The sequence below is a fragment of the Babylonia areolata genome, chromosome 12 (genome assembly GCF_041734735.1).
Source record: "Babylonia areolata isolate BAREFJ2019XMU chromosome 12, ASM4173473v1, whole genome shotgun sequence".
NCBI lineage: Eukaryota > Metazoa > Mollusca > Gastropoda > Neogastropoda > Buccinidae > Babylonia > Babylonia areolata.
In genome coordinates this window covers 39,315,518-39,329,078 of record NC_134887.1, presented here as the reverse complement: position 1 = coordinate 39,329,078, position 13,561 = coordinate 39,315,518, and the positions used below count along the sequence as shown (strand labels likewise).

Below are 13,561 nucleotides of genomic sequence, written 5' to 3'. Positions count from 1 at the left end.
ATCTTTTGGTGAGAGAGAGAGACGGGAAGAGAGGAAGTTTGGGTGTGGTGGTGGATGTTTTGCAGTGACCTCAGTTATGTGAAGAGTAATGAGTGGTGAAGCGCTCTTGGCTGTTTTTCAGGGCTTTGTCATGGTGTCCAAGGATGTACCAGAGTACAAGAGAAGTGGTAGGATATGTGTGTCCACTCTTTCTTTCTTTCTTTCTGTCTGTGCATCATATTTCTATCGATAGTTCATTCTTTCTTTCTTCATTATCACATTTTGTTTTAATTTGATCATGCATCTGTGGTACTTGTATTACAACGACGTATGTATGCAGAGTTGATACAGAATGGTTGCCAATGATTCTTTATTGGCTCCATTTAATTATTTGATTTTTTTTTTAATGTAAAAACATTCCAGCTTAGATATAGATACATTTTGTTTGTCCTTAGTAGTACAGGGGTGCCATTGATTTTTTATTGGCTCCATTTAATTATTTGATTTTTTTAATGTAAAAACATTCCAGCTTAGATATAGATACATTTTGTTTATCCTTAGTAATACAGGGGTGATTTACAGTGGCAGGAATTGGAGGTACCGTGTTACTGTGAAATCATGAGCACAAGAATGAACCAGGGGAGATGGAAAGAATGTGTGGTTCTTTTGCTGCTTTTTTTTTTCTCACCTGGATGTGACAGAATGTTCACAATTACTGAATGAATTACAGAGTGCGGAAATTGTGCCAGTGAATTTTAGTTAGCCAGGTGCATCATCAGTGATGTGTGAAATTTCGTTTCATGATTATTGATTGAATGAAAAAGCGCAAAAATTTGGCCAGTGAATTTTGGCTAGGTGCATCATCACTAATATGTGGGATTTCTCTTCAATCTGTCCAGTGAATCTCTACATCATCATATGAACAAGTTGCCTATGATGCAATCTCTCCATTGAATCTCTACGTCATCATATGAACAAATTGCCTATGATATAATCTGTCCAGTGAATCTCTACATCATCATATGAACAAGTTGCCTATGATGCAATCTCTCCATTGAATCTGTACATCAGTTTGATTTGTATGGTGAAAAGAAAAAGTTTGGGTCTACGATAAGACGCATGGAAATCTGAACGTCATTTTTAAAGGTTTCTGCTTGCAGGGGAAAAGAAGGGAAAGACGGTGAGAGCACCGCTGGCAGTTGAAGAATATGACGCTGTTGAGTAAGTATCTTTTAAAATAAAAGGATTTTTTTTTTTTTTTTTTTTTTTTTTTTTTAGATTGAATATGAGACATTGTTGTCCTGTGTTACATGAATGATTTAGCATTGTTTTGTATTTTTGGTGAGGGATCAGGGAGTGTGATGGGTGGGGGTGGAGAAAGTTCAGGGGTATGGAATGAGGCATGAATGGAGCCGTGTTTTAGTTTTTTTTATGTTTAATAGTTCTGTATATGTTGGTGTCTGTAACACATAGAGGCTGAGTAGTTTTCTGTGTGTGTGTGTGTGTGTTGCCACAGTGCAACACCGCCCACTTTTTTCTTCTTTTTTTTTCAGTCTCATCTGCAAGTGTTTTGCTATCAAAATGGGTTTTTCTTCAGAATTTTGTCAGGCACAACCCTTTTGTTGCCGTGGGTTATTTTACATGCACCAAGTGCATGCTGCTCATGGGACCTGTGTTTGTAATTTGATCTGAAAGACTGGCACCTTGACCACCACTCAAGGTCTAGCTGAAGGGAATGAAAATAACAGTCCGTATAGGACTCAAACTGGTGGATGCTCACTACCAAGTCAGGTGCATTGCCACTAGGCCACTAGAATGTGCATATGTGTGTGCATGTGACTGCCTGACAGGGTTATGACAGATATGTTGGACCCCACAAGAACACCATTTGTCACAAAGGACACACACACATTCTGTTCACAGCGAGAGCGTCCACAACTCTGTCAAACCCATCAACCTGAACACGGGAGAGGGCAAAGCCACCTTTCACCGCAAAGACGAACCGCCACCGCCACCACCACCACCACAACAACAACAACAGCAACAACAGCGACAACCTTCCCCAACCAAAGCTCCACCTCTGCCTCCCCGCGTCTCCAGTCCACAGGTTCAGGCGCCCTCCTCCCCGGCCCCTCCCCCCTCCTCCTCGTCGTCCCCCGTGGCCCAGCGGTCGGGGTGTTCAAGCACCACTGCCCCCATCCCCGTGCCGTCGCTGACGCGGACGTCCAGCCTGTCTCAGCAGCTGCGTCAGAAGGATGGAGGCAGCCCCAAGGCGGGGAGCCCCGGGCGAGGCAAGAAGCGTCCCACGTCCAGCGGGAGTATTGACAGGGTGTACCAGGTGAGGGGTGGGACTTTCTGTTTGTCATTGTTGTGTTTCTTTCGTTTGTCAGGGAATTGACAGGGTGTACCAGGTGAGGGGTGGGACTTTCTGTTTGTCATTGTTGTGTTTCTTTCGTTTGTCAGGGAATTGACAGGGTGTACCAGGTGAGGGGTGGGACTTTCTGTTTGTCGTCGTTGTGTTTCTTTTGTTTGTCAGGGAATTGACAGGGTGTACCAGGTGAGGGGTGGGACTTTCTGTTTGTCATTGTTGTGTTTCTTTCGTTTGTCATGCCAGGTGAAGAGTGAAACTTTTTGTTGTTGTTGCGTTTGTATATACCATACTATGCCCAACATTCAGCTTATATTACAGATTGACATGAGTTAACAGTTGGACCAACAGCAAAGTGAGAGCTGTATTATCAATGGTTTCTCCATTGCGATGTGAAATTTACAGCTTAGTCGTTTGTGAAGGACTATGACTCTCAAACTAGGATTCAAAATTGCACTGGCTCTTAGTGCTGCAGTCTTGGGGGATAGTTTGGGAGCCACCCCTAACACCGACTGTCCTGAAACCCTCTTGGCCGAGAGAGTGGGGATGTAACTTGGGCAAGACACTCTCCACTATAATCAGATTCTTGTCCAGGTAGTCAGGTCAGCAGTTGCTTCCTCTGCTGTTCCAATTGTCGTAGTTGGACATGACTGACTATCCTGCATATTAAACTAGATTGTGTATGTCCATAGCATATACCAAGTAAAGGGTGCAACTTTTTGTTGTTGTTTTTGTGTTTGTGTTGGGGTTTTTGAACAGCAGATGTGATGTAGCTGTATATGGGTCAGTCTGCACGTTTTTACACCTTCATGAAATTGGAACTGTTACTTGTTTGAGCATTGACAGGGTATACCAGGTGAAAGTTGAACACCTGTTTTTTTTGCCGTTGTTGTTGTTGCTGTCTTTGTGATTTTGATTTTTTGTTTGTTTGTTTGTCTCGTGAACCCTGCCAGCTGCTGCTTTTAAGAGCAATGCATGTTGATGTGTTCAGGGAGCGGCAGAGAAACCCGTGGAGAGAGCCAGCTCGGAGGCCGGACTTGCGGCCCCTGACATCACACAGGTCTCACCCCCTGATGGTACGTCTGGCCTGGGGACCCATGGTGATGAGTCCACCCATTTCTTTTGGTTCCTGTGATCGATGGACTGGTTCATTTGAGTGATTGTATGGTTGGTTTGAGGTAGTCTTCTTCTTCTTCTTCTTCTTCTGTGTTCGTGGGCTGCAACTCCCACGTTCACTCGTATATGCGTGAGTGGGCTTTTACGTGTATGACCGTTTTTAACCCGCCATGTAGGCAGCCATACTCCACTTTCGGGGGTGTGCATGCTGGGTATGTTCTTGTTTCCATAAACCACCGAACGCTGACATGGATTACAGGATCTTTAACGTGCGTATTTGATCTTCTGCTTGCGTATACACACGAAGGGGGTTCAGGCAGTAGCAGGTCTGCACATATGTTGACCTGGGAGATCGTAAAAATCTCCACCCTTTACCCACCAGGCGCTGTCACCGTGATTCGAACCCGGGACCCTTAGATTGAAAGTCCAACGCTTTAACCACTCGGCTATTGCGCCCGTCATTTGAGGTAGTGACTGGTTAATTTCAGGGAGTGACTGGTTAATTTGGGTGATGGACTGGTTCTTTTGAGTGATTGAATGGTTAATTTGTGGGAATGTTTGGTTGATTAGAGGGAGTCGTTAATTTCAGTGATGGTTTGGTTGTTTCAAGTGATTGATTGGTTGATTTGAGTGAGTGAGTGAATACCGTTTCACTACACATACTTTACCGTGACCAAATTGGGTGAGTGGTTGGTTAATTTGAGTTATGAATTGGTTGATTTGAGATAAGAGATTGATTAGTGTACAAAAGTTAAAAATCAATCATAAGGACAGTCAGGTGGTTGACCTGGTAGACAGGCACACAGACAGACAGACCGACCGACATACACGTACAGACATGCGATCTTGACGTGTGCAGTTCAGTTCACCATTGGCACGCCCCCCAACAACCCAGGCATATGGAAGCGGACGAGCAGTTTTGGCAGCAGCTCGTCGCCGCGTCCTGACGTCGCCGCCCCTGGTTCCCCTTCTGCTGGATCGCCACTGCGGAGATCTGGTGAGATCTGTGGTGTGTGTTTGGTGTGTGTGTGTGTGTGTGCTTGTATTTTAGTGTGTGTGTGCTTGTATTTTAGTGTGTGTGTGTGTGCTTGTATTTTAGTGTGTGTGTGTGTGTGTGTGTGTGTGTGTGCTTGTATTTTAGTGTGTGTGTGTGTGTGTGTGCTTGTATTTTAGTGTGTGTGTGTGTGTGTGTGCTTGTATTTCAGTGTGTGTGTGTGTGCTTGTATTTTAGTGTGTGTGTGCTTGTATTTTAGTGTGTGTGTGTGTGTGTGCTTGTATTTTAGTGTGTGTGTGTGTGTGCTTGTATTTTAGTGTGTGTGTGTGTGTGTGCTTGTATTTTAGTGTGTGTGTGTGTGTGTGTGTGTGTGTTTGTATTCTAGTGTGTGTGCTTGTATTTTAGTGTGTGTGTGTTGTGTGCATGCATGTATGTATATACATATGCATATACTTTAAGCTGTAGCAGTGTTGAATGAGAATTAAAATGTAAAAAGAAAACAAAACAACAACAACAACAACAAAAACCATGAACGAAACTCATTGACACGTATTGTTATGTGTATGCATGTACTTTCAGCTATTGCTGTGTCGAATGAGAATGAAAACGTAACAACAAAAAAAAACAACAAACAAACAAACAACAACAACAAAAACCACACACGCACACACAAACAAAACAAAACTCATTGACAAAATTATTGATTTCCAGCGAGCGCCTCCCCAGCAGCAGCAGTGCTGGCATGCGGCGGTAGCGGTGCCTTCCACCCACCCACCACCACCACTACTACTGGCTGTGGCAGTGGGGTAGGGGTCACCCACGCTCACACCCACACCCACACCCTCACCCACTCCCCCCTCACCGTGGTCCCCGGGTCCCCCACCCAGCCCTGCCCCAACCCTCCTTCCTTCCACCCTCCTCCGCCGGCCTCCTCGGCGGTGGTGGTGCCCGGTGTACAGGACCGGTGCAGGTTGCAGGACATGAGGTATCACCGCTACTCCAGCAGTACAGAGACGGCCGGCGTCTGTGGGTCACAGACACGGAGAGAAGGTTGGTGTGGGGTGGGGGTGGGTGAGTGTGTGTGTTGTCCTGTTTTGTGTGTGGGGGTGGGTGAGAGAGAGAGAGGGGGGGGTTAGGGGTAGGGTCACAGACATGGAGAGAGGGTTGGTGTGGGAGTGGGTGAGTGTGTGTGTTGTCCTGTTTTATGTGTGTGTGTGTGAGAGAGGGTTAGGGGTAGGGTCACAGACACAGAGAGGTTGGTGTGTGTGGGGGGGGTGGAGGGGGGTGAGTGTGTGTGTGTGTTGTCCTGTTTTGTGTGTGTGTGTGTGTGTTTGTGAGTGAGAGGGGGGGGGGGGTAGGGGTAGGGTCACAGACACGGAGAGGTTGGTGTGGGGGTGTGTGAGTGAGTGAGTGAGTGTGTGTGTGTGTTGTCCTGTTTTGTGTGTGTGTGTGAGAGAGAGAGAGGGGGGGGTAGGAGTAGGGTCACAGACACAGAGAGAAGGTTGGTGTGTGTGGGGGGTTGGGTGTGGGTGAGTGTGTGTGTTGTCCTGTTTTGTGTGAGTGTGAGAGATAATGGGGATGGGTGGATCACAGACAGGGAGAGAAGTGGTGTGTGATGATGTCTGTTGTGGTGTGTGTGATGTGTGTGTGTTGGTGTGTCCTGTAAAAATCGGGTGATTGAGCGCATCGTCATATAAGCCGCATCCTCTGAATTAAAAAAAAAAAGAATGGGGGATTTGTTCACACATAGTCCACAGTGGTTTATAATATTTTTATAATAATAATATGGGTGGCAGCTCGGTTTCCCTTTTCAATGGCCAGTTGGGTCGCCTTCAGTTCGGAAGTTGCATCATCAGCATTGCGTCAGGTTTTCAGCCGTGATGGAAGTTGTGGGAGCAAGGGTGATGTGTGTGTGTGTGTGTGTGTGTATGTGTTAGAGTTGATAGGGTTGGGGGTGTGTTGTGAGTTGGAGAAGAGTTGAAGGTTGAAAAGTGTTGGTTCTGGGTTGGGGAAAGGTCTGATTGTAAGTGTAGTCTCTCACTCACTCGCTCACTCACACACATACTCTCAGACACACTCTCACTCTTTTTTGCTCTCTCTCTGTCTCTGTCTGTCTCTGTCTCTCTCTGTCTCTGTCCGTCTGTCTGTCTCTCTGTCTCTGTCTCTCTCTGTCTCTGTCCGTCTGTCTGTCTCTCTGTCTCTGTCTCTCTCTGTCCGTCTGTCTGTCTGTCTCTCTCTGTCTCTCTCTGTCTCTGTCCGTCTGTCTGTCTCTCTGTCTCTGTCTCTCTCTGTCTTTCTGTCTTTCTCAGTCTCTTTCCTCTCACCCTCTCACTTTCTTATGTTCTTTTACATATACACACTGTCTCTACCTCTGACTCTCACCCACTCTTTCATCCACTTTTTCACTGTCTCACTGTCGCTCTCCTCCCTCTTTTTCTCTGTTGTCTCTGGTGCTCTCTCTGTCTCTTTCCTTTCACCTTCTAATTTTCTTATATGTGTTCTTTCACACACACACACACTGTTTCTATCGATGTCACTCAACTCTCTCAATCTCATCCATTTTTTCCACTATCTCACCCCTCTCTCTCTCTCTGTGCCTCTCATGCTCTCTCTGTCTCTTTTCCTCTCACCGTCTGACTTTCTCATATTCTTTCACACATACACACTGTCTCATTCTCGCACTCCCCCCCCCCCCCCCCCGGCTCTCCCCCCCAAGTCCCCCCTTCCCCCCTACACACACACCCCACCTCCCTCAAGCCCAACAAACACAGTGATAACACCACGCACATTGCTGTCACCACCACAGGAGGTATGAGGGAGCCGGGAATGGAACCTTGTCACCGGTGCTGCACGGAGCCAGACCTGCGGTCCCAGCCGTTCCACTCCCAGCACATGCTGCGCCATGCCTACGCCACACACCAGCAGCCTGCCGCAGGTGAGACGTCGTTCAAGGGGTGGGAAGGTGGGGGTTGGGTGGAGGGGGGTGTGGGGGGCAGGGGGTTGGGGGAGGGCAGTGTTTCCATATCATACTGATTTTGTTGTTGTTGGTATTTTAATGATTTTTTGTTGTTGTTGTTGTTGAGGGGTGTTTTGGGGGGAGGAAGGGGGTTGGGGGTTCTTTTCCCTTTCTTTTTTACATGGTTAGCATGGTCTGGGAAGTCTGGAAAAGTCATGGAAAATATGTATTTTTGCCCTTTAGGATGTAGAAAAGTCTTGAAATTTTAATGCATTAAAAAAACAACAAAAAAACATAAAACAACAACAACAAAAAAACCAACAACAGTTGTTTAATAAATAGTGTAGAATCTCGCACAGACAAATCAAAGCACTTTCATACCAGTAAAATTCTTCAGATGGCAGCTAATGTGATCGCAAGTCTTGAAAGGGGGTAATTATGGACCTGTTGACTTTTAGAGATGTAACAACTATTGGCCCATTGTACCTTAGTTGTGTCCAGAATCAAACAGCAGATCAGAAGGTACATTTTCTTTATGTCTCACACTTCAGTGTGTCACTCAAAAAAGAAAGAAAAAAGTCTTAGTGTTTCTTTACGTTGTAATCAATCATATTTTTAATGAATATTTGTTTGATATGAACGTGAAAAAAAATAGAAGAAAGGATATGGAGGTTGAAAGAATTTGTTAACGGTTTTTATTGTGATTGTCATAACAATCTTTGTTAACAATTTTCATATGCCTCCAGCAGTAAGGGTTTTGTAAGCAGTAGTCTGCCTCTGCTGGAGCAGACTCTCAGTGGTAGGAGTAACTTAATAACCGTTCATCAAAAACAACAGCAAAAAACAAAGGGATGTTTCTTTTGTTTTTTCACCTAAACCAACAGAAACCAATAACCTAATCTCCCTCTGAACTCCTCCTCTGCCAGCAGGTCTAGGGGCTGTGTTATCGTGGGCAGGGAGTCGAGAACGACTGTCGTCTCAGAGCTGCGACAAGGGTCGAGGGTCATCGCCGTCTTCCATGGAGCAGGAGCGGATCATCTCGTCCTCGCCTCGACAGACCGGCGGCCTGAAGGAGCTGTCGCCTTACCTGACCATGCAGTTCACGGCCTCACCTCCCAAGTTTGACAACGTGCCCTTCACCGCGCCAGAGCTGTCTGAGGACACCCTGATGGATGTAAGCTGTGGGGACACTGGGGTTAAAAGTCTGTCTGAAGGGGGAAGAGTTTTGACTTCTGACGACAGTCATTTGGAGAGCTGGCTTTAACTCTTTCACGGCCACAAGCGACTTTAGTTGACGAGACAGGGCACCGTCGTAGGCGACTTTTGTCGACACTGAGGGGTCATGTTGATGAGACCATAATCATTTGATAGTATCAGGACAAACTGTGTCATGTGAGATTATAAGCATGTAGCTTCAAGAATATGTACTGTAGCAAGATGTCCTAATAAATTAAAAGGGGTGTGGGGGGGAAGAAAAGCATGTACAAGTTTAGTGCAGTAAATGTGAAATCCATTTAATTACACATACTTAACTGTGACCCAACTAGTGCAGACTCCGGCAGGGGTCTGACATTCCTGTCCTGTCCAAACTAGTATCCGCCTATGCGGAGAAAACGAAAGTAACTGTGGCCGATAACCTCCCGGAAGTAAGTAACCTCCCCTTTGTCCCACTGGCTAGCGCCCTCTTTTTCCGGCAGCCATCATGACTCCTGTTTTGTGCTCTTCATACGGCTAAGTTTTTTTCGTATTTTCTGTCTGTCAGTCCATTCACGTTGATGCTGATAGCATGCCTTTAAAATCTAAAAAATGACTCTTGGCAGATTTTGAAGATCAATAAATGGAAAGCGGAGACTATTAGAATGATACAACTTTTTCTGGAGAAATAGAAGGCAAATCTAAACAATCATTGCAAACAGGTGCAAAATGTGAGCTGTTTTTATTCTCAGCACGCTGACGCCAGCACTTTGAAAATAGGCAGTTTTGCAGAAAACTTCTTATACCCCCTTGGCAAAGGTGTACGCTGTTGTGTGAAAGCGCCGTGGCAGAATCAGTTAGGGGTTGGACATGTGATCCAGTGTTCAGCAGTGATCGGGGTTTGAGACCCTGTTTCAGCATGGTGGTGTTGTGCCCTGGGCAAAGTCACTTTTCTCTGACGTCCCTCACTCCACCCAGGTGTTGAATTTGTATCTGTATTTCTTTTCATCACAACAGATTTCTCTGTGTGAAATTCGGGCTGCTCTCCCCAGGGAGAGCGCGTCGCTATACTACAGCGCCACCCATTTTTTTGTATTTTTTCCCGCGTGCAGTTTTATTTGTTTTTCCTATCGATTTTTACTACAGAATTTTGCCAGGCACAACCCTTTTGTTGCCATGGGTTCTTTTACATGCGCTAAGTGCATGCTGCACACGGGACCTCAGTTTATCGTCTCATCTGAATGACTAGCGTCCAGACCACCACTCAAGGTCTAGTGGAGGGGGAGAAAATATCGGCGGCTAAGCCGTAATTTGAACCAGTGTGCTCAGATTCTCTCGCTTCCCAGGTGGACAGTGTACTTGACTTCAGTTGGGGAAAGGTTAAAATGTCGGATGGAGAGGATCAGGCCCTGCTGTTTCCATGTCGAACCCTGGACACAGTGGATGTGAATTCACTCACTGTCCCGCTCTCACACTTTCTGCCAAGCTTGACTGAAAAAATCAAACTGAGTGTCTAGTCATTCGGATGATATGATAAACCAAGGTTCTGTATGCAGCACTCACTTGGCGCACTGAAGAAGAGACCCATGGCAATGAGCGTGCTGTCCTCTGGTAAAATTCTGTAGAGGAAATCTACTCTGACATGTGCACAAATAAATGGATGCACTCAAGGCCTGATTAAGCACATTGGGTTATGCTGCTGGTCAGGCATCTGCCAAGCAGATGCGGTGTGGTGCATATAGATTTGTCCGAATGCAGTGATGTCTCCCTGAGAAACTGAAACTGCCTCGATGGCTGTAAAAGGCTATGAGGGTTGTGACCTTGAATCGTTGACTTGTGTGTGTGCAGGACAATTACACCCAGATGATGGGACCTTGACCTTGAGTTGCTGACCTGTGTGTGTTTGTGCAGGACAATCGCAACCAGACGATGGGACCTTGACCTTGAGTTGCTGACCTGTGTGTGTTTGTGCAGGGCAATCACAACCAGACGATGGGACCTTGACCTTGAGTTGCTGACCTGTGTGTGTTTGTGCAGGGCAATCACAACCAGATGATGGGACCTTGACCTTGAGTTGCTGACCTGTGTGTGTTTGTGCAGGGCAATCACAACCAGATGATGGGACCTTGACCTTGAGTTGCTGACCTGTGTGTGTTTGTGCAGGACAACCACAACCAGACAATGGCCAAGCTGAGCTTCATCCTGGATGTGGTGGAGTGTGTGATGGATTTGGCCCGGTCCAAAGCGGCCGCCACCAGCAGCTCCATGGCCAACTCCTCTGCCTCCGCCCGCTGGGAGGAGAACCTGCTTCCCTCACAGATTCCTCGCTTTTCAGAGTCCCAGAAGTATGTGTGTGCTGAATGCAGCTTGAATGATCTTGGTGATGAGTTCCATGATATATTTCGGTTTTCTTTTTTTCAGTCGCCATTTGGTTTTTTTTGTGAAAGCCATATTACAACTGAAAGAGTTCCATGATATATTTCAGTGTCATTGGGTTACACTGCCGGTCAGGCATCTGCTTGGCAGATGTGGTGTAGCGTATATGGATTTGTCCGAACGCAGTGACGCCTCCTTGAGCTACTGAAACTGAAACTGAAACTCAGTCGCCATAGAAAACGTTTGTGAAAGCCATATTACAACAGAAAGTTCCATGATATATTTTGGTGTTCGTTTTTTCAGTCGCCATAGAAAACGTTTGTGAAAGCCATATTACAACAGAAAGAGTTCCATGATATATTTCAGTGTTCTTTTTTTCAGTCACTATATAAAGCATTTGTGAAAGCCATATTACAACAGAAACTCAAATGCTTTGAAGTTCACACAATTGTTTGTGACAAAGAATGAGTCATGTTTGTTGAAACTGTCTAAATTTATAAATGAAAATTATTATGCTGGATTTCTGTACACTTTGGGTTGTTCATTGTTAGTGCAGTTTGTGTTATTTGAAATTAGATGTTTTTGTGTTCAGATAATACTCCAAGCGCAGCATTATTTCATTTACTTTATAGCAAGTCCATCCTGTACTGTGTCACCTTGTCACATACATTGTCGCCATGTATTGTTTGCCTTTTTCCCGTTTTGTTTTTCCATGTGGCCCCCGTGGGGACCTTTTTGAATCTCTACTTTGTTCGTGGGCTGCAACTCCCACTTTCACGTATATGTGCACGAGTGGGCTTTTACGTGTATGACCGTTTTAACCCCTCCATGTAGGCAGCCATACTCCATTTTCGGGGGTGTGCATGCTGGGAATGTTCTTGTTTCCATAGCCCACCGAACACTGACATGGATTACAGGATCTTCAACATGGCTATTTGATCTTTTGCTTGCATATACGCACGAAAGGGGTTCATGCACAAGCAGGTCTGCACATGATTATGTTGACCTGGGAGATCGGAAAAATCTCCACCCTTTACCCACCAGGCACCGTCACTGAGATTTGAACTCGGGACCCTCAGATTAAAAGTCCAACACTTTAACCAGTCTTCGGCAGTTGCTTTTTGGAATAAATGTTGACTTGAAGCTGTGTGATGCGCAGACTGCTGGAGCAGCTGGTGCTGTACCTGCGAGCCCTGCAGATGATGGGTCAGAGCATCGGTCTGGCCGAACACGAGATGAAGGAGGACAGGCTGCAGTACGTCAACTCCCTGAAGAACGGTGAGAACGACAGTCAGTCGTGTCCGACTGTGACCATCAGGACATATAGATAGATAGGTAGATCTGACTTCAGTGATTCATGTCACAGATTTAAGGCACAACTGTTAGTGTTTTGGGGTGGGTCTTTTTTGTTTCGATTTTGTTTTTGATTTGTTTTTTTGTTTTGTTTTTTATTGGTATGGATGGTTTGTTTATTGCTTTTGTCTTACAAGTGAAAGGAAAGTTTATTGCTGAGGCATGACCTTTGTATTTTGTTTCCTTTTTTTTTCTTTTTTTTTTTTTCACTAGAGGTTGAACGGAAGTTAAAAACTTAGGTATGACCATCGCGCTTTTTGTTTGTTTTCATTTCCAGTGCTCCACCAGCAGCACGAGCTGTACATGAGCTGTATAGAAGAGTGTCGCAAGCTGTACCAACAGCTGGGGTCCATCTGCAAGACCCCACTCACTCCTCAGCTTGTCGTCAACACTGCTGACAAACTCATCTACAACTACGCCGTGGAACAGGTCAGCACTTCACAGAAACACAGAGGCAGATCATTATATAGATATTTTATTTATTTAAGGCCTTAGCCCCTGAAAAAAAAAAATCAGTCCTAGACTTAGAAAAGCCCCAGGAAAAACAAAGTTTTCATTCTGCATCAGTTTGACATGGTACAGTATATGACACCAAAAGGTGGAGTTTGTATTATACTCTATGTTTGGTGATACATATACTTACCATGTCAAACTCGAATGCCCGCCCATCCGTCCCTGCATCTCCGCTGTGGTTCTCATGGGGCATTTTTTTTCGATGGCCATGGAATGATTTAGCGCTTATAGCTTTTAGAGGCGTTTGATTGGCTAAGAGCAGACCGGGCAAGACGGCTCGTCTTTTCACTGTTAGCCGCACGAAATTTGGCCAGGCAGAGCAAACCGACATGGTACAGTATATGTATCACCAAACATGGAGTATAATACAAACTCCTCCTTTTTGTTGTCTCTACTGCAGTTAAAAAAGCAAAAACATCACCATGGATGCTAACAGAAATTATTTCTTCTTCTGCGTTCGTGGGCTGCAACTCCCATGTACACGAGTGGGTTTTTATGTGTATGACCGTTTTTACCCCGCCATGTAGGCAGCCATACTCCGCTTTCGGGGGTGTGCATGCTGGGTATGTTCTTGTTTCCATAACCCACTGAACGCTGACATGGATTACAGGATCTTTAACGTGCGTATTTGATCTTCTGCATGCGTTTATACACGAAGGGGGTTCAGGCACAAGCAGGTCTGCACATATGTTGACCTGGGAGATCGCAAAAA

The 13,561-nt window shown here is 45.6% G+C and overlaps 1 protein-coding gene across 1 annotated transcript in view; it reads left to right on the top strand.

The window, feature by feature from the left end:
• Window positions 1-13,561, top strand: part of LOC143287924 (serine/threonine-protein kinase unc-51-like) — a 62,904-nt gene that overhangs the window by 38,121 nt on the left and 11,222 nt on the right. The window contains exons 14-24 of the mRNA XM_076596167.1: window positions 122-167; window positions 1,140-1,200; window positions 1,903-2,317; window positions 3,339-3,423; window positions 4,323-4,460; window positions 5,169-5,507; window positions 7,264-7,392; window positions 8,370-8,587; window positions 10,771-10,952; window positions 12,143-12,261; window positions 12,614-12,765. Coding sequence (XP_076452282.1) covers window positions 122-167; window positions 1,140-1,200; window positions 1,903-2,317; window positions 3,339-3,423; window positions 4,323-4,460; window positions 5,169-5,507; window positions 7,264-7,392; window positions 8,370-8,587; window positions 10,771-10,952; window positions 12,143-12,261; window positions 12,614-12,765 — 1,884 coding nt within the window. The remainder of the gene's footprint in view (window positions 1-121; window positions 168-1,139; window positions 1,201-1,902; window positions 2,318-3,338; window positions 3,424-4,322; window positions 4,461-5,168; window positions 5,508-7,263; window positions 7,393-8,369; window positions 8,588-10,770; window positions 10,953-12,142; window positions 12,262-12,613; window positions 12,766-13,561) is intronic.